Raw genomic sequence first — 20,845 nt, forward strand, 5'->3', positions numbered from 1 at the left:
CGGGACTTTCCTGGTGGTCCAGTGGTTAAGAATCCGCCTTCCAGTGCAGGGGACATGGGTTCAATCTCTGGTCAGGGAACTAAGATCCCGCATGCCGCGGGGCAATTAAGCCTGTGCTCTCTAAAGCCCGTGCACCACAACTAAAGATCCCACGTGCCGCAATGAATATCCCACGTGCTGCAACTAAGACCCGACAAGGCCAAATAAATATATATATTTTTAAAAAGAACAAAGTACAGACACTTGCTACAACATGGATGAACCTTGAAAACGATGCACTAAGTGAAAGAAGCCAGGACCAAATATTGTATGATTCCATTTATAGGAAGCATCCAGGACAGGCAACCCACCAAGTGGATTAGTGGCTGCCAGGCTGGGGAAGAAGGGACACGGTTTCTTTTGGGGGCAGGGATGTGCTGGAATCTGACAGTGACGGCCACACGACTTTGCTGAATGTACTAACCACCAACTACACGCTTCAAAACAGTGAGTTTCATGCTATGTGAATTACTGTGTCTCAATTAAAACATTTTTAAAGCATAAAGGACACAGTAACTCTTTAAGAAGCACAAAGAACCCGGGCACTGACAAATAGGGGAAGAGTTAGAAAAGAAAATGACACAAAAATTAGAAACGAATTTACTAAACCTGCTAGTTGGTGACAAGTCTAGGAAGGATTTACCACACGTGATGGAAACGGCAAAATGCTTTTGCTAAGAGAACGAACGTTTCTGACGGCGTTTTCTAGTGGGAAGGTTCGTCATCCAGGCACCAGCAGGGGTCAGAGCGTCCACCGTGTGGGAAACAAGTAAACGCAAACCCACCAGGCGCTGGCGGCACAGCCCTGCCCTAGGCAAGGCCTCCCTCCAGGCCTCTGTTTTGTGTGGCAATTTCTGGGGGGGGAAGAAACAGAAAGTTGCTTAAGAACATTCCCACTCCGTCAGGGCTTATCCAGAACAGCCTGATGAAGCTGCCAGAGAAAACCGATTTGTTTCCTGAGAATAGCATTGCCATCTCTTCGTAAACCAGAGGTGGGAGGATACTGGTGGGCAAACAGAACTGTTTCTAAAAGCCCATGACCCCCGATGATGTGGAGGACCTGAGGAAGAAAGGCCGTAATTTCAGGTTGATGGCGCAAAGCCTCCACCCCTTCCCTAAAACCCCCACTGTCATATTCTCAGAGGGATCGGGGCTGCCCACCTCTGCAGCTGCGCTGACTCTTCCATCCGCCTGCTGTCCCCCAGGGCGGCCCCCTCCTGCCATCACAACCCCCCGCCCCGTCCACACTACCCTGACCCCCTCCTGGCCTCTGCAGAAGAATCCTGAACTGGGCCCTGCTCTCAGCTGTGCCCACCACCAGCCCCATCTCTAAAGCATCAGTGGGACCACATCACGCCCCTCCTGAGGCCTTCCAAGCGCCATCCACCTCGTGTCTGCCCTCCCCTGCTGGGCCAAGAGCCAGCGGTCCCTCCAAGAAGCTCCCTGCGCTTCCATGTCTTTCTGCCCCACGTGCTCGTGGCCCAGCACCTCCCTGCAACCCGTACCCTGCCCTCCGCATGGTGCGCTCAGCACCCAGGTGTGTACAGTGGGTGCTGCTGTCCCCCTGCTGTTCCATACTGTCCTACTAATGAAGTCACTTATAAAGTCGTGGGTCACGATAGGGAGATGGCCTCGGAGAATGCTCACTCAGATACCTCGAAGCTACGGCTGTGCATGGACTAAAATCCTAACTGATTACGTGATGTTTACTGAAGCAGGGTCACATACACTATTCTCACTACTTTTGCATGTTGGGAGGTTCCATACACTATTCTCACTACTTTTGCATGTTGACTTTTCCATATGTAAAACAAGACAGAACACCAATCCTGGCTACAGATGCAGGTCCAGTTAGAGCAAAGTCTTGGCCACAAGTGCATGCCTGGGCCTTCTGTACAAACCAGAGGACCACAGGATCATACCCTGAATTTTGTTGTCAAAAAACACATATGTGGTTTGTTCATCTTGGATTTTCTTCCACTCAATCCTGGGGTCATTTGTCTGTGAATCCGTAATGATACAAGATAGTTCCACACCTAATGAGCAAGGGAAGAAAGAGAACTGTCAGTGAATGTGGAACAATTTTAGGTTCACTTGTATACCCAGACCCTGCAAGCTATATGTATATTTAGGTCTGTCGTGTAGATTAAAAATCTAGCTAGCTCCAGGCTCCAAGAGACTTTAGTTTTAGCTAGAAAAACAATATAGATGATTAGCAAAGACTTTTATTAAAGAGAGCACACGTTCCCCCTAACACTCTGCTCGTATATAAGAACGTTCTTGGTTGTGTAAACGCAAAGCCAGGCCAGGAATCAGGTTTCAGCCAACAGAAAGCCTGCAGACTTGCCCGCGGGCTGCTGAAGCAGTGCTTCGCTCACACGTGCACATCACATGGCTGCTGGGGAGCCAGCCACCCCCAAGCCTCTTGGGCAGGACACATCCGTGTGTGTCTATCCTGCATCGGCTGCCAGATCACCAAGTGGTGCCCCTTTGCCTAAACCCTTCCTTGGACTTACTTTCAAATTCCTGTACCACTGGGTTTCGGTTGCTGGATTTGAGATTCACAGCCCCTATCAAGCAGCCTGAGGGAAAAAAGAAAAGTAAAATCAGAGACAACGCGACACTAAGAGAGCAGAGAACCCGCACTTGACATCAGACTTTCCCTTCATGGCGGCTACAGTCACGAACCACAGAGGATGTCAAATGTCATGTTCCAAAACAAAGTCTCTTAGATACAGCAGGGTGACTGCTTTCTGAGTCTGACCTTCACTGGAAGGAACCCAGGAGAAAGAGAATTCTCAGAGTGAACTTTCCTTCTTAGTCCCAGAACAAAGCCTCTAGAACTTCCAAGACCTTCCTCTAAGAATGTACTTTTTAAAAAAGGATTGTAAGAGAGAGCTACACAACAGACTGGACAACCCAGAAGAAATGGACAAATTCTTAGAATCATACAACTTTCTAAGACTGAATCGTGAAGAAAGAAAATCCAAATAGCTCACTAGTAAGGAGACTGAAGCAGTAACCAAGAGCTCCCCCCAAACAGAAGTCCAGGACCAGTCAGCTTCACTGGTAGATCCTACCAAACATTCGAAGATTTGATACCTGTCCTTCTCAAACTATCCCCCAAAACTGAAGAGGACAGAACACTTCCTAACTCATTTTTCAAGGCCAACATTACCCTGATACCAAAACCAGACAAAGATAACACACAAAAAGAAAATTATCTCTGATGAACATAGATGCAAAAATTCTCAACAAAATATTAGCAAACTGAATACAACAATACATTAAAAAGATCACACACCATGAACAAGTGGGACTTATCCCAGGGATGCAAGGATGGTTCAACATCCACAAATCAATGAACATGACACACCACATTAACAAAATGAAGGATAAAAACCATATGAGCATCTCAGATGCAGAAAGAACATTTCACAAGGTTCAACACCTATTTATGACAAAACTCTCAAAAAATGGGTATAGAAGGAAGCTCAACATAATAAAGGCCACAAATGACAAACCCACAGCTGACATCATACTCTACAGCAAGGGTCCCCAACCTCCGGGCCGTGGACCAGTAGGCCTGTTAGGAACCAGGCCACATAGCACGAGGTAAACGGCGGGCAAGCAACCGAAGCTTCATCTTCCACTCCCTATCGCTCACATTGCCGCCTGACTGCCACTCACATTACTGCCTAAACCATCCCCCCACCCCCATTCTGAGGAAAAACTGTCTTCCATGAAACCAGTCCCTGGTGCCAAAAAGGTTGGGGACCACTGCTCTACAGTGAAAAACTAAAAGCTTTCTTTTACAATTGGGAACAAGGTAAGGATGCCCACTCTCACCACTCCTATTCAACACAGGAAGTCCTAGCCAGAGCAATTAGCCATGAAAAGAAAATTAAAACATCCGGGGACTTCCCTGGTGGCCCAGTGGTTAAGAATCCGCCTGCCAACGCAGGGGAAACAGGTTTGATCCCTGGTCCGGGAAGATCCACGTACCATGGAGCATCTAAGCCCATGTGCCACAACTACCAAGCCTGTGCTCTAGAGCCCATGAGTCACAACTACAGAGCCCACGCGCCACAAGTGCTGGAGCCCACGTGCTCTAGGGCCTGTGCTCCGCAACAGGAGAAGCCACTGCGATGAGAAGCCCGAGCACCACAAAGAGTAGCCCCCACTCGCCGCAACTAGAGAAAGCCCGTGTGCAGCAACGAAGACCCAACACAGCCAAAAAATAAATTTAAAAAAAAAGGAAAAAAATTAGGGGCTTCCCTGGTGGCACAGTGGTTGAGAGTCCACCTGCCAATGCAGGGGACATGGGTTCGTGCCCCGGTCCGGGAAGATCCCACATGCCGCGGAGCGGCTGGGCCCGTGAGCCATGGCTGCCGAGCCTGCGTGTCCGGAGCCTGTGCTCCTCAATGGGAGAAGCCACGACAGTGAGAGGCCTGCATACCGCAAAAAAAAAAAAAAAAAAAAAAGAAAAAGAATTAATAAAATAAATAAAAACATCCAAATTGGAAAGGAAGAAGTGAAATTATCACTATTTGTATATGACATGATTTTATATACAGAAAATCCTAAAGACTCCACCAAAAAACTATTAGATATAATAAATGAATTCAGTAAAGTTGAAGGGTACAAAATCAACATACAGAAATCTGTTCTATTTCTAAAAGTTAACAACAAGCTAGCAGAAAGAGAAATTAAGAAAACAATCCCATCTACAACTGCAACAAAAAGAATAAAATAACCTAAGAATAAATTTTTCCAAGGAGGTGAAAGACCCGTACAAAGAAAACTATAAGACATTGTTCAAAGAAACTGAAGAAGACACAAAGAAACGGAAAGACATTCTGTGCTCATGGACTGAAAGAATTAACACTGTTAAAATGTCCATATTACCTAAAGCAACCACAGATTCAGTGCAATCCCTATCAACATCCCAAGGGCATTTTTATTTTTCACAGAAATAGAACCAAAAATTCTAAAATTCATATACAACCACAAAAGACCCTGAATAACCAAAGCAATCCTGAGAAAAAAAGAACAAAGCTGGAGATATCACACTCCCTGATTTCAAACTACATTATAAAGCTTTAGAACTCAAAACAGCATGATATTGGCAGAAAAACAGATATAGCTCAATGGAACAGAATTGAAAGTCCAGAAATAAACCCACACATATATGGACAATTAATTTATGACAAAGGAGCAAACAGCATACAATGGAGGAAGGATAGTCTTCAATAAATGGTGTTGGGAAAACTGCACAGCCACATGCAAAAAAAAAAATTGAAACTAGATGACTATCATATGCCATATACAAAAATCAACCCCAAATGGATTAAAGATCGAATGTAACCCATGAAACCATAAAACTCTAAAAGAAAACACAGGCAGTACGCCTTTGACATCAGTCTTAGCAATATCTTTCTAGATATGCCTCCTCAGCAAGGGAAACAAAAGCAAAAATAAACAAATGGGACCACATCAAACTAAAAACCTTTTGCACAGCAAAGAAAACAACAAAATGAAAACACAAGCTACCAAATAGGAGAAGACATTTGCAAATCATATATCCAATAAGGCATTAATGCTCAAAATATATAAAGAACAATAAAAAAACCCCCAATAACCTGATTAAAAAATGGGCAGAGGAACGGAACATACATTCTTCCAAAGAAGACATACACATGGCCAACAGACGTGAAAAGATGTTCAACGTCACTAATTATCAGGGAAACGCAAATCAAAACCACAATGAGATATCACATTATATCTGTCAGAATGGCTGTTATCAAAAAGGCAAGAAATAATAAGTGTTGGCAAGGATGTGGAGAAAAGGAAACCATGGTGCACATGGATAATGTAAATTGGTGCAGCCACTGTGGAAAACAGTATGGAGATCCTCAAAAAACTAACACTAGGGAGCTTCCCTGGTGGCGCAGTGGTTGAGAGTCTGCCTGCCGATGCAGGGGACACGGGTTCGTGCCCCGGTCCGGGAAGATCCCACATGCCGCGGGGCGGCTGGGCCCGTGAGCCATGGCCGCTGAGCCTGCGCGTCCGGAGCCTGTGCTCTGCAGCAGGAGAGGCCACAACAGTGAGAGGCCCGTGTACCGCAAAAAACAAACAAAAAACTAACACTAGAACTACCATATGACTGAGCAATTCCACTCCTGGGTGTTTATCAGAAGAAAACAAAAACACTAATTATAAAAGATATATGCACCCCTATGTTCATTGCAGTATTATTTATAGTAGCCAAGATATGGAAGCAACCTAAGTGGCCATCAATGGAAAAATGGATAAAGATGTGGCATGTGTTTGTATATATATGTGTGTGGGATGGAATATTACTCAGCCATAAAAGGATGGAATCTTGCCATTTGCAAAAACATGGATGAACCTTGAGGATATTATGCTAAGTGAAATATCAGGTGAAGAAAGACAAATACCATATGATTTCACTCATACATGGAATATAAAAAAGCAAACAAAATGACAAAATAAATGAACCAAACCAAACGATAACAAACATGTAGATACAGAGAACAGAGTAATGGTTACCAGGGGGGTGGGGATGGGTAAAGGGGGTCAATATGGTGATGCGTGGAAAGTAAACCCTTGGTGGTAAGCTGCTGTAGTGGATACAGAAGTAGAAGTATAAAGCTGTGCACAAGAAGCTTATATAATGTTATAAAATCAATGTTACCTCAATAAAAAAAATTTTTTTTAAGAATTTTCTTTTCATCATCTCCCAGACCTACATGGGCCTTCTTGTCATTCCTCCCTCCTGCCCGGTACCTTCCCCTGCATGATGGCATGGACATTCTGGGTACAGTTACCAACCAGGTAAGAGACCACCTTGCTGGATTAGCTGTTTATCTAACCCGTGATTTCTATCCATTAAAAAGTTTGCACCAGTCTTTGGTAAAATAAGAAAAATAACAACATGGCATTTTCATGAGGCTTAGCTGAATGAAGCTATCGATGAAATCAAAATATGCTATTTGCATGGTGACCTCTTTCACAATTAGCACCTGACTATCCACGTGTTTAAACAACGCTGAAATCAGTTATCATGGTCTCACAATGTCTTAGCTGATTTCTTGGAGACAAGATCAACTAGGTACATTGACCACCTACAAAATGTCATTCTTCAGCTACTTGACCTCTAGGAGAATATGCCCTCCCCAGAGAAGGCCTTCCTACGTTAACCCTCATTAAGGTCCCTGGACCTCAGCTTACCACACCAGGTAAGAAAATGTGAAGACTTGTACTCTGAGCTGCAGGTCACAACAATCCATTTTTAAAATTTTTAAATCTTATTTAATGGTTCGGCTACATGTATACATTCCAAGTATGTGTTTTGATGCTTTCTGTCTTATTTAGTAAGACTTCATTAATTACAGCAGAAGCCTTAAAGAATGTAATAATTGGGATGAAAGTCAGAAGTATAGGGGCTTCCCTGGTGGCGCAGTGGTTGAGAATCTGCCTGCCAATGCAGGGGACACAGGTTCGAGCCCTGGCCTGGGAAGATCCCACATGCCGCGGAGCAACTAAGCCCGTGCGCCACAACTACTGAGCCTGCGCTCTAGAGCCCGTGCTGCACAACAAGAGAAGTCACCGCAACGAGAGTAGCCCCCGCTCGCCGCAGCTAGAGAAAGCCCGCGCACAGCAACGAAGACCCAACAGAGCCTAAATAAATAAACTTTAAAATTAAAAAAAAAAGAAGAAGTATAATATACTTGAACTGTCATTAGTTGCTAAAACAGGCACTTCTGCTTTAGATTTCAGATCCAGGACAAGTGGCGCCTGCTCTGTTTTGTTTTGTAACCACGTGCACTCCTTTCGGGGAAACCCACCCACACTGATGCAGCCCTTTCCACTGCTCCTTCCATCCAGAAGCCCCCAGGGACCCACTAACAGAGAGAAACACGGGACGCTCTGAGTATCTACCAAGGCCACACAGGTTCCCTCTAAGGAAAATGACCTCCGACAGTCCTTTCAGTGCGATCACTGTAATTTAGGTGACGAGACACCAAAACTGTGGTCCCAAATGACTATGACCAGGGATCAGCTTCCGACCCAAAGGCCATCTAAGGGGCCTTAGAGGTAAGTCACCAGAGCTTTGCCTGACTGGATAATGACAGGACAACCCAATCTGAGGCTTTCTCTTGAGAAGTATGAAGCTGAGAGAAATAAGAGAATAAACTAGAGAGTTTACAGTCACGAGAGAAACAGCTGAAGTAGAGCCTGAGGGCGCAGAGCTGGCGACAGAGGAGCCAGGGGACAAGAAGGGGACACTGAGGTTACTCTAGTGTCCACAAAGGTCAGATTGTCACGGGCGCCAACTCTTCACAATAAACCTCTTAGGGAAACCAAGACCACTTGTTTCTTATAACCTAAAAGAAGCTAAGGTAACACAGCCCCAGATGATGGAGATAATCACCTCTTTTCTCCCCCTGCGTTGTGGCCAAGGTGAATGCACCCCAAGGCCTGACTCTCTCCTGCCCAACCACATGCGCAAGGGCAGAGCTAGACGAAGTGATGGCTCACAGCAGCCAGGCCCTGGCTCTGCCGAGGCCCCGTGCCGAGTCTCTCCTCAGCATTTCCTGCTGCTCCCAAGCTGTTCTTAAATGTAAAGACGGTTACGTTCCTTACTTTGCCCACCTCCAACAGCCCAGGGTCCCACTTTAAAATACAGAAGTAACTTGTGTATCAGAACAGTGTTTGTGAGGATTGGAAGCCCCAGACCAAACGCTTGAAGACATCGCAGGTAACTCCTCCGGATATGAGCCAGTGCCTGGGCATGAGGTTCAGACATAAGCCAACCTCCTGGTGCTGTCGGAATACACTGAGGCTACATTATGTACGACTCAGCAAAGGGATTTTGGACGGAAGGAGAAAAAGGGGGAAAATCCATTACAGCATACATCACATGCAGCTGTTCCTCTTTAATTTCATACCAACCTCGGCTTGCGCCTACCAGACTCTAAGCTCTTTGGGACAATCCAGTCATTCAGCAATTTTTTATTTATTGCCTTTTATAAGCCAGATACTGGCCTAAACATGAGGGATGATAACATGAATAAAAGATAAAAATCTATGCCCTCATGGAGCTTACATTCTATCAACAGTACAAAGAAACAAGTATCATACACACTCATCTTTATATCTTCAAATCTAGTGTGGAATGGTATTTAGCAGGGACTCTAAAAGTGTTTACCGAATAAATCGATGTGCATTTTTTTTTTTTTTTGCGGTACGCGGGCCTCTCACTGCTGTGGCCTCTCCCCGCGGAGCAAAGGCTCCAGACGCGCAGGCTCAGCGGCCATGGCTCACGGGCCCAGCCGCTCCGCGGCATGTGGGATCCTCCCAGACCGGGGCACGAACCCGCGTCCCCTGCATCGGCAGGCGGACTCCCAACCACTGCGCCACCAGGGAAGCCCAAATGTGCATTTTTTATGTTCTAGACTGGATCTCCTTGAGTTTCCCAGAAAATCATTTAGTTGAATTCAGTTTGCTCACAGAGCTGTAATGTGGCTACTCTATTTTTCATCTTGCCCAGGAATCCATTATTAAATCTTGGACTTAGAAGGAATCTAAGACATGTGTAGTTGTCTGTTTCTATTCAAATCCTCCGAAAGAAATTTAAGACTGTCCTCTGGAGGCAGGTGTGGTAAGTTCCAAGTATACTGTGTTCATTTCATGTGACCTTGACCCAGCCTCCCCCAGTGGTTATATAATTACAGCACAGTATCAAAACCAGAAAACTGACGCATGTACAGTGTATGTGGATGGTTGGACATCATTTATCACATGTGAAGATTCCTGTAACCACCACTGCAGTCAAGACACAGACCTCTTCCATCACCAAAGACCTCCCTCCTGCAGGCCCTCACCATCCCTCAGCACTGGCAAATGTTAATCTGTCCCCTATGGCCATAATTCTGTCATCTGGAGAATGCTATATAACAGGAAATGCACAGTCGGTGGCCTCTTGAGGCTGACTTTTTCGTTCAGAATAAAGCCCTTTAGATCCATCCACCTTGTGTGTAATGACAGTTTGTTTCTTTCTACAGCCAAGCAGCGCTCCGCACCGGGGATGCACCACACTGTGTTTAACCACTCACCCACGGAAAGGCGTCTGGGTTGTTTCCAGTTTGGGGCTATGATGAATAAAACTGCTGTGACATTTGTGCACAGACTTTCGTATGAACATAAGTTTCCTTTTCTCTGGGACAGATGCCCAAGAGCACAAACCCTCGTCGTATGTTGTGGCATGGTTAGTTTTTTAAAGAAACTAATAACTGTTTTCCAGAGTTGGGCTGGACCAAAAATTCATTGTAGGAAAGTTTTCTTTCTAAATTTTGGTTTTTAAGCTTAGCAGGGTACACCGGACCACTCTGTACTACCTTTGCAACTTCCTGTGAATCTGTAATTATTTCAACATTAAATCGTAGAACACTTCTCTATTTCTAAAATGATGATAGTGAAATCAGTATGGCATTTGGAATCGGTTGGGTGTGCAAAAAACTGAAGAGTTTTAAAGCACTGATATTCACAATACACCAGAAATCATATATATACTTAACTATTTAAACTTAGATAAAAATTTTTATGTAAGGTCTCCTGAATTCTTTCAGTGAATACATCAGTTAAAAAACCAACTGGCATGGGACTTCCCTGGTGGTCCAGCAGTTAAGAATCTGCCTTGCAATGCAGGGGATGCGGGTTTGATCCATGGTCAGGGAGCTAAGATCCCGAATGCCACAGGGCAACTAAGCCTGCACACCACGACTACTGAGCTCGCGCACCTCACGCGCCACAACTAGAGAGAAGCCCATGCGCCGCAACAAAGAGCCCGTGTGCTGCAACTAAGACCTGACGCAGCCAAATAAATAAATCTTTTTTAAAAATTAAAAAAATCAACTGGCATAACCGTATTCATGACCAAAGTATATAAAAGGAATACTCGTGTGGTCATGAATAATCTGCAGTGCGTTTCACTGAACAGTCATGTCTGAGGTTTTGCTTTTGGACTCTCTAAAAAGCAGCAGCAGGTAGAAAGTCTGCTGTTCCTACCCAGCTGAAGGTTGGTGAACAGAGAAAACAGGAGTCAGGGTGACATCAAGATTCCCCCTTTATCAAATGTGGTATTTTTATCTCAGGAGATTCTTACAACTGAATGTGAGACGTGGGGCTCCGCCCTTTGTACTCTCACTGCGTTTTCCACTTTTCCCACGGTCTCACCATCATCACTATTTAACAATGTTTTTTATTCTGGTACAACATAAAGTTTACCATTCTAACCACTTTTACGTGTAAAACCTCAGCGGCATTAGGTACACGCACAATGTGTACAGCCAACACCACCAACTGTCTCCACAACTTGCTCATCGTACCAAACAGAAACTCCACCCCCATTAAACAGGAGCTCCCCACTTCTTCGGAACCCTGGCCGCTGGCAACCGCCAGGCCATTGTCTCTGGACTTGCCTACTTGACAGACTTCACAAGTGGAATCACACAATATTTGTCCTTTTATGTCTGGCTTACATCATGCAGGATGATGCTTCCAAGGTACATCCATGTAACATGTAGCAGCATCTCATTCCTTTTAAGGCTGAATGATATTCCACTGTACGTATACAATCATGCCTCAGTGTCTGCAGTGGACTGGTTCCAGGACACCCCTCGGCTAGCAAAATCCACGAATGCTCAAGTCCCTCATATGAAGTGGCCTAGTGTTTGCATATAACCTACACAACCTCAGGTACTTTAAATCATCTCTAGGTTACTTATAATAATACAATGCCAATGCTATATAAAAAGTTGCCAGGGCGAGGCAAATTCAAGTGTGGCTTTTTGTAACTTTCTGGAATCTTTTTTTTTTTTAAACATCTTTATTGGGGTATAATTGCTTTGGAATCTTTTTTCAAATATTTTGGATCTGCATTTGTTAAATCCATAGATATGGAACCCATAGATACAGAGTGCTGACTGTATACCATGTCTTATTTATCCATTCATCTGTTGATGGACATTAGGTTGTTTCTACCTTTTGGCCATTGTGAATAATGCTGCTGTGAACAGTGGTGTACAAATATCTGAGTCCCTGCTTTCAACTGTTTGCGGTATGCACCTAGAAGCTTAATTACTGGGTCATATTGCAATCCTATGTGTAACTGTTTGAAGAACTCCCAAGCTTTTCCACAGTGGCTGCACCATTTTATGATCCCATCAGCAATGCAGACAGATTCGAATTTCTCCACATCCTCACCAACGTTCGTAATTTTCTTTGTTTTTCCAATAATATCCATCCTAATGGGTGTGAAGTGGTGTCTCATTGTGGTTTTTAATTGCATTTCCATAAAGGCTAATAATGCACATCCTTTCATGTGTTTATTGACCATTTGCGTATCTTCTTTGGAGAAATGTTTATTCAAATCCTTTGCCATTTTTTAAATTGGATTGTTTGGGGTTTTTGTTGTTGAGTTGTAGGAGCTCTTTATATATTCTGGATATTAATCCCTTGTTATATATGTGCTTTGCAAATACCTCCTCCCACTCTAAGTTGTATTTTTACTCTCTTGATAGTATTCTTTGATGTACAAAAGTTTTTAATTTCAATGAAGTCCAATTTACCTATTTTTTTCTTTTGTTGCCTGCCTGTGCTTTTGATGTCACATCCAAGAAATCATTGCCAAATCCAATGTCATGAATATCTTCCACTGTTTTCTTCTAAGAATTTTATAGTTTTAAATCGTATGTTTAGGTCTTTGGTCCATTTTAATTTTTTATAAGGCAAGGATCCAACTTCATTATTTAGAATGTGTATATCCAGTTTTTCTAACATCATTTGGTGAAAAGACTGCTCCATTCAATGATCGTGGCACTCTTGTCAGAAATTATTTGATTATATACACAAGAGTTTATTTCAGGGCTCTCTGTTCTGTTCCATTGGTCCATACGTCTATCTTTATGCCAGTACCATACTGTTTTGATTACTGTAGCTTCATAGTAAGTTTTGTAATCAGCAAGTATGAGTCCTCCAACTTTGTTCTTTTTTTTTTTTTCAAGATGACTTTGGCTATTCGGGTTCCCTTGAGATTCCATATAAAACTTTAGGATGGGATTTTCTATTTCTGAAAAAAAAAAAAACAACATTGGGATTTGATAGAGAATGTATTGAATCTGTAGATGGCTTTCCATAGTTTTAACAATATTAGGTTTTCTAATCCATAAACGTGGAGTATCTTCCATTTATTTGTATCTCCTTTAATTTCTTTCAGCAGTGTTTTCTAGATTTCAGTGTACTATGCCTTTTACCTCCTTGATTAAATTTATTCCTAAGTATTTTATTCATTTAGATACTACTGTAAATGGGATTGTTTTCTTAATTTCCTGTTCTTTGTTAGTGTATAGAAATGCAACTGATATTTGTATGTTGGTTTTGTTTTCTGTTTTCCTGTTATTAGCTCTAACAGGGTTTTTTGTTTCTTTGCTTTGTTTTTGGTGTAATCTTTAGGGTTTTCCACGTATAAGATTAAGTCATCCATGAATAGGGATAATTTTATGTTTTCTTTTCCAACTTGGATAACTTTTAAATTTCTTTTTGTTGCCTAATTGCTCTGGCTAGAAATTCCAATGTTATGTAGAACAAAAGTGGTGAGCTCTGGTATCCTACTCTTCTTCCTGATCTTAGGGAAAAACCTTTCAGTCTTTCACCATTAATTATGACACTGGCTATAAGGTTTTTCATTTATCTTTTATTATGTTGAAGGAGATCTCATCTACTCCTAGTTTACTGAGTGTTTTTATTATGAAAGGGTGTTGAATTTGTCAAATATATTTTCTGCATCAACTGAGATAATCATGTGGTTCTTTTCCTATATTCTATTAATGCGATGTATTGCCGTAATTTTCATATGTTAAACCAATCTTGCATTCTGGGAACAAATCCCATTCATTCACGGTGTATAATCCTTTTAGTGTGTTGTGGAATTCCATCTGCTAGTACGTTTTGGAAGAATTTTGCATCAATGTTAAGGAATATTGGTCTATGGCTTTCTTGTAGTGGCTTTGCCTGGTGTTAGTATCAGGGTAATGCTGGCCTTACAGAATGAGTTAGGATGTATTCTCTTCAATCTTTGGGAAGACTTTGAGAAGGACTGGTATTAATTCTTTAAATGTTTGGTAGAATCCATCAATGAAACCACCAGGTCCAAGCTTTTCTGTTTTTAATTACTGTAGTTCTATTCAGATTTTCTACTTCTTAATGACTACATTTTGCTAGATTTTATGTTTTTAGGAATTTGTCCATTTCATCTAGGTTATCCAACTTGTTGATATATACTTGTTCATAGCATTGTCTTATAATCCTATTTATTTCCATAAAATCAGTAGTTATAGCCCCACTTTCTTTGCTGATTTTAGTAATTCAAGTCTTCTTTTTTCCTTACTGAATCTAGTTAAAGGTTTGTCAATTTTGCTGTTCTTTTCAAAACAGCAACTTTTGTTTTCATTGATTTTTCCCTACTGTTTTTCTTTTCTCTTTTTCATTAACCTCTGCTCTAATCTTTATTAATTCCTTCCTTCTGCTAGTTTTGGGTTTAGTTTGTTCTCCTTTGTCCAGTTCCTAAAGGTGTAAGATTGTCACTGATTTGAGATATATATATATATATATATTTTTTTTTTTTTTTTTGAAATTTACATGTCTTAGTACTGCTTTTGCTGAATCCCACTAAGTTTTGGTATGTTGTGTTTTCATTTTCATTTTCTTCCGGTATTTTCTAACCTCCTTTTTAACTTCTTTGACCCATTGGTTAAGAGTATGTTGATTTCCACGTATCTGTAAATATTCTAGTTTCCTTCAGTTATTTACTTCTAACTTCATTCCACTGTGATTAGAAAAGATACTTTATATGCTTAAAAATTTTTTTTAATTAAGACTTGTGTTTTGACCTAACATATGATCTATCCTAGAGAATGTTCCATCTGCACATGTGGAATATGTGTATTCTGCTGTTTTGGGGTGTAGTGTTCTGTATATGTTAGGTCTGACTGGTCCATATTGTTCTTCAAGTCCTATATTTCCTTATTAATCTTCTATCTTGTCTGTTATTGAAAGTAGGGCACTGAAATGTCCGATTATTATTGTAAAACAATCTGTTTCTCTCTTCAGTCCTCTCAATGTTTGCTTCATATATTATGGGGCTTAGATATTTCATGCATATGTTTATAATTGTTATGTTTTCTTGGTGAATCAATATACATTATCATTCTTTGTCTCTTGTAACTGTTTTCTGACTTAAAGTCTATTTTGTCTGATTTGAGTATAGCTACCTCAGCTCTCTTTTGGTTATTATTTGCATAGAATGTCTTTTTCCATCCTTTCACTTTACCATCCTATTTGTGTTTAGGTCTAAAGTGAGTGTCTTGTAAACAGCATAAAGTTGGATCACATTATTTCATCCATTCTGCCAATCTCTGCCTTTTGACTGGACAGTTTGATCCATTTTCATTTAATTAACTGATAAAGGACTTACTTTTGCTACTCTGCTACTTGTCTTCTGTGTATATTATTCTTTTGTCCCTCATTGCATCCACTACTGCCTTCTTTTGTATTTTTTTTGTACTGACACATTTTGATTCCTTTAGGTATACTCATGATAACCAAACTTTGTGGTTATCATGAGGATTATCATAACATCCTAAAATTACAACAAACTTGAACTGATAACAATTTAACTTTAATTGTATACAAAAATTCTACTGTCCTACCCCTTATGGTACTGAAGACACAAATTACGTCTTTATACGTTGTGTGCCTTATCAATAATGGATTTATCTTTTAAATTCTACGAAATAAAAAGTGCAGTTACAAACCAAAATTATAATAAGACTAGCATTTATATTTGCCCATTAATTACCTCTACTGGAGATCTTTAGATCTTCATACAGCTTTGAGTTACTGTCTAGTGTTGCTTCATTTCAACTTGAAGGATTTCCTTTAGCACTTTTTGTAGAGCAGGGCTAGTGGTCACGAACTCCCTCAGCTTTTGTTCTTCTGGGAATGTCTTAATTTTCCCCTCATTTTTGAAAGTCAGTGTTGCCAGATATAAAATCTTCTGTTTAGGGCTTCCCTGGTAGCGCAGTGGTTGAGAATCTGCCTGCTAATGCAGGGGACACGGGTTCGAGCCCTGGTCTGGGAAGATCCCACATGCTGCGGGAGCAACTGTGCCCGTGAGCCACAACTACTGAGCCTGCGTGTCTGGAGCCTGTGCTCCGCAACAAGAGAGGCCACGATAGTGAGAGGCCTGCGCACCGCGATGAAGAGTGGCCCCCGCTTGCCACGACTAGAGAAAGCCCTCGCAGAGAAACGAAGACCCAACACAGCCAGAAAAATAAATAAATAAACTGTGGGGTTTTAAAAAAATAATTTAAAATTAATCAATACAATCATAAATAGCATGTAGGTCAAATAATAAAGCATAATTAAAATTAGAAAAATATTAAAAAAAAATCTTCTGTTTACAGTGTTGTTGTTGGGTTTTTTTTTCTTTTAACACATTAAATCTTTCATCCCACTGTCTTCTGGCATCCAACATTTCTGATGAGAAATCAGCTTAAGATCTTGTTGAGTATCCCCTGTATGTAATGAGACACTTCTCACTTGCTGTTTTCAAGATTCTCTCTTTGTCTTTAGCTTTTGACTGTTTGATTATAATGTGTCTCAGGGTGGACCCTCTTGGGTTTATCCTACTTAGAGTTCACCGAGCTTCTTGGATTTGTAGATAAATGCCATATGTCAAATTGGGGGAGTTTTCAGCCATTATTTCTTCAGATAACCTTTCTGCCTCTCTCTCTCCCTCTTCTCCTGGGACTCCCATAAAACATATCTTGCAATTATACCCCAATAAAGATGTTAAAAAAAAAACATATCTTGGTCAGCTTAACAGCACCCCACAATTCCCTTAGGCTCTGTTATGGGGTGAATTGTGTCCCCCTGCCACCCAAATTCATATATTGAAGCCTTCACCCCCAGCAACCCAGAATGTGACTATATGTGGAGATAGGGTCCTTAAAGAGGTAATAAGTTAAAATGAGGCTGTTAGGGGCCCTAATCCAATCTGACTAGTGTTCTTATAAAAATAGGAGATTAGGACACATAGAATGATGTGTGTGCAGAGGAAAGACCATGTGAGGACACAGCAAGAAGGTGGCCATATGCAAGCCAAAGAGAAGCCTCAGAAGAAATCAACTCTGCCAATATCTTGATTTTGAACATCTACCCTCCAGAACTGTAAGAAAATAAATTTCTGTTGTTTAAGCCACTCAGTCTGTGATATTGTTATGGCAGCCTAGCAAACATACATGCTCTGTTCACATTTCTCCATTATTTTTCCTCTCTTCTCCCAGACATGATAATTTCAATTTTCTTATCTTCTAGTTCACTGATTCTTTTGCCTGCTCAAATAAGCTGTTTATCCCCTCCAGTAAATTTTTCATTTCAGTTACTACACTTTTCAGCTCCAAAATTTCTTTTTGATTCCTTTTTATAACTTTTCTCCTTATTGATATTTTGTTGCTCATATAATGTTTTCCCTTAGTCTAAGCATATTTAAGACAATTTGTCTTTGTCTAGTAAGCCCAATATCTGGGCCTCCTCAGAAACTGGGACAGTTTCTGTTCATTCATTTTGCTCTTTTGAATGAACCACGTTTTCCTGTTTCTTTGTATGCTTTGTGATTTATTTTTGTTGAAAACTGGGCATCTATTATAAAGCAGTTTCTCTGGAAATCAGATCCTGTGCCCTGTGTGTGTGTGTGTGTGTGTGTGTGTGTGTGTGTGCGCACACATGTGCACACACGTGTGTATTCAAAATTATTATTGTTGAAGGCTATAGGAGTGCATTTGTTTTGAGTTCCAAACTTTTTTCTCAAACACTATTTCCTTTCAAGCATGATCACTGAGGTTCCTTTACCTCATCGTCAAATAACATTCTGATTAAGATTCCCTTGAATGCCAAGAGCTAAAACAAACAAAAATACCAGGAGGGAGAGAGGGAGGGAGAGAGGGAGGGAGAGAGGGAGGGAGAGAGAGAGGGAGGGAGGGAGGGAGGGAGGGAGGGAGGGAGGGAGGGAGGGAGAGAGGGAGGGAGGGAGGGAGGGAGAGAGGGAGAGAAGGAGGGAGAGAGGGAGGGAGGCAGGGAGGAGCCCCCTCTTTCCCAAGTCTTTGCAAACTGGCTCTGTAGGTACTCCTTCACCTCTCAGCTAGGCTTGCTCAGAGTGTAGGGGTCACCTTGAGATGCGATGTGTTTGCTTTTGTCCTACCTTCCCTGTCTCACCACAGTTTCTCTCCTGAGCCTCAGATGGCCTGTTGTGTGCCTCCACCAGAATCTCTTCAGGCAGTTGTGGGTTTGTCATCCCCTTGTAGCTCTTACAAGCAGTGCCTGCTGCCTTTCCCACCTACATCCCAAGGAGACAAAGACAAGCCCCTCGTCTCAGTCTTTCAGGTATCCCCAGGCAGGTGAGAATGATGGACACAATAATTTGCAAATAGGGTTTGCTCTGCTCCCTCTAATTTGGTGGGAGGAGGGGAGGAGGCTGTGCTGGGTAGACGGTGGGGCAAGGTTGAGAAAATGTCTCATGAAACCTTCCTACCACTCTGAAGATCTTTTTTTCTTGATCAGGTATTGACGTGGTTGCTATAAACCTTCGACTGTTTCCAGATCTCCTACACAGTTGGTTCAGCTCCTGTTTGTTTCTCCAATGTTTCTGTTGGGGAACAAGGGCCTGGAATTTCCTATTCTACCTCTTCCTGATTTCACTGCAGGTGAAAATTGCTGCTTTTTTTCTTTTTTATTTCAGCCATTCTTATGCATCTCCAATTCCCTACCACCATACCTGAGATGCAAGAGTTTCTGGAAATGTTACTGACTGTGAGGCAGAGAGACACGATTTCAATAGAATATGATAAATGTCACAAAGAAGCCTGCAGAGCACAGTGAAGCTGGCCGGAGAACCAGGATCCAAGCCCAGGACTGTCCGACTCACCATCTTTGCTCTTTTGGTGTCACTTCTGACAGTGCACCTCTCACTGTAAGTTGGGAAACTGGCAGGTTTGGTTTCCATGATTTCCCAGGATTCACTGCTTCAAGTAGGACTGACAAATGTGTTTTCAACACAGAAGAACTAGGTGGTCCAGTCCAGGACAGAGGACTGATCCAATCAGTCTTGGGCTTGTAATTTCATTTTCAAAGCTCTTCTATATGCTAAAGCTATGAACTACTATCAAGAATCTGGGCCCTTTTTTTTTTTGCGGTACACGGGCCTCTCACTATTGGGGCCTCTCCCGTCGCGGAGTACAGGTTCCAGACGCGCAGCCTCAGCGGCCATGGCTCATGGGCCCAGCCGCTCCGCGGCATGTGGGATCTTCCCAGACCGGGGCATGAACCCGCGTCCCCTGCATCGGCAGGCGGACTCTCAACCACTGCGCCACCAGGGAAGCCCTGGGCCCTATTTTTAATACTCCTATTGACTTTCAGTGTGATTCTGCACCCCTCATTTTTTCCAACTATAAAATATTATTAGAAACTCTTTACCCTTCTTTCACCAATAATTGATGATAAATAAACATTTAGAAGAGGGGTCATTTATTATCATTGTTATTATTATATTTGCTTTATAGGAACCAACATTCTTCTAGGGGCCCAAGGAACAGTAAGTTTCATCCTTAATGGCTTTAAGCCAGAGGCCAGAAAATATATTAACCCTGGATACCATGAGTGGAATAATACAAATGAGAATTCCAAGAAAATTCAATACAACGTCTAAGACACAAGAGGGAGAGACAGGCTAAAAAAGAAAAAGGAAAGAAAGAAGGGGAACAAGAGGAACTGAAAAAGAGAGGACTGAAAGGCAGTGAAAAAGAAAACATCAAAGTGATGATTCCTGACTTTACACTAAATCCAGAAATTCTGAATTTTTGAGCATCAAAATATGCTTGAATTCATAGCTGGCCAAGGCTGTTGGTCTTCTGGCTCGATGGTGTTTAATCCCAGCTGGGGTACAGATCAGTTCTGAGGATGCAGACACTGGGGTCCACTCCTAGGAGGGCCATCTCTGCAAGCGAGCAGAGATGACAAAGGATTTATGAAACCACACAGAATGGCATTTCCAACTATGTTAAGGAGAAGACCTGACCTCAAGCTGGTGTGTGCTCCAGCTATAATAATTACAAAAATATACCAGCTCAGTGCTGAGCCAAGGCTAAAACCCAGGAGGGAAATCTTTTTCTTCCTTTCTTTTTTCTTCTTGTAAATAACACCCCAAAGGCTCTGATTTTATTTTTACAAGCAAAAGATACCACCACTTGGTTCACTTTGAGCACTGATGTGTGCTTTCTGCCCGGAGGTACCTCATACCAACCGAACACGCTGCCACACACGGGGGCGGGGAGGGCAGGGTCCGGAGCTGAGGACGCATGCGGGGACAGGATGGCCAGCCTCGTGGGTCTCGCTTCCTGTTGTTGTCCTCTGTGCCCTTCTTCATGCTATCCTAGGAGCAGCAGTGGTCACTCTATTGTCCACGGGGCCTACTCGTTTGAAAACTGTTAAACTGCGTTGTGTCTCCAGAGGCACCATGCTTTGAAGTGGCTTTATTACAATGGCGCCATTTACTCTTGAAACCACGCCCATCAGAGGTGGCACAGTCCGGGCTGGGGACGGGTGAGGATGACTCCGACTCCTTCCTCAGCTCGCCCTTCAAGACGGCGAGGGTGAGTGGCGCTTC

At 42.4% G+C, this 20,845-nt stretch overlaps 1 protein-coding gene across 1 annotated transcript in view; it reads right to left on the reverse strand.

Annotated features, from left to right (window-relative positions):
- JAM3 (junctional adhesion molecule 3) overlaps positions 1-20,845 on the reverse strand; it is a 59,738-nt gene that overhangs the window by 3,888 nt on the left and 35,005 nt on the right. The window contains exons 5-6 of the mRNA XM_065881556.1: positions 2,556-2,662; positions 1,962-2,075 (exon numbers count right to left, since the gene is read on the reverse strand). Coding sequence (XP_065737628.1) covers positions 1,962-2,075; positions 2,556-2,662 — 221 coding nt within the window. The remainder of the gene's footprint in view (positions 1-1,961; positions 2,076-2,555; positions 2,663-20,845) is intronic.

The sequence above is a fragment of the Phocoena phocoena genome, chromosome 8, assembly GCF_963924675.1.
Source record: "Phocoena phocoena chromosome 8, mPhoPho1.1, whole genome shotgun sequence".
NCBI lineage: Eukaryota > Metazoa > Chordata > Mammalia > Artiodactyla > Phocoenidae > Phocoena > Phocoena phocoena.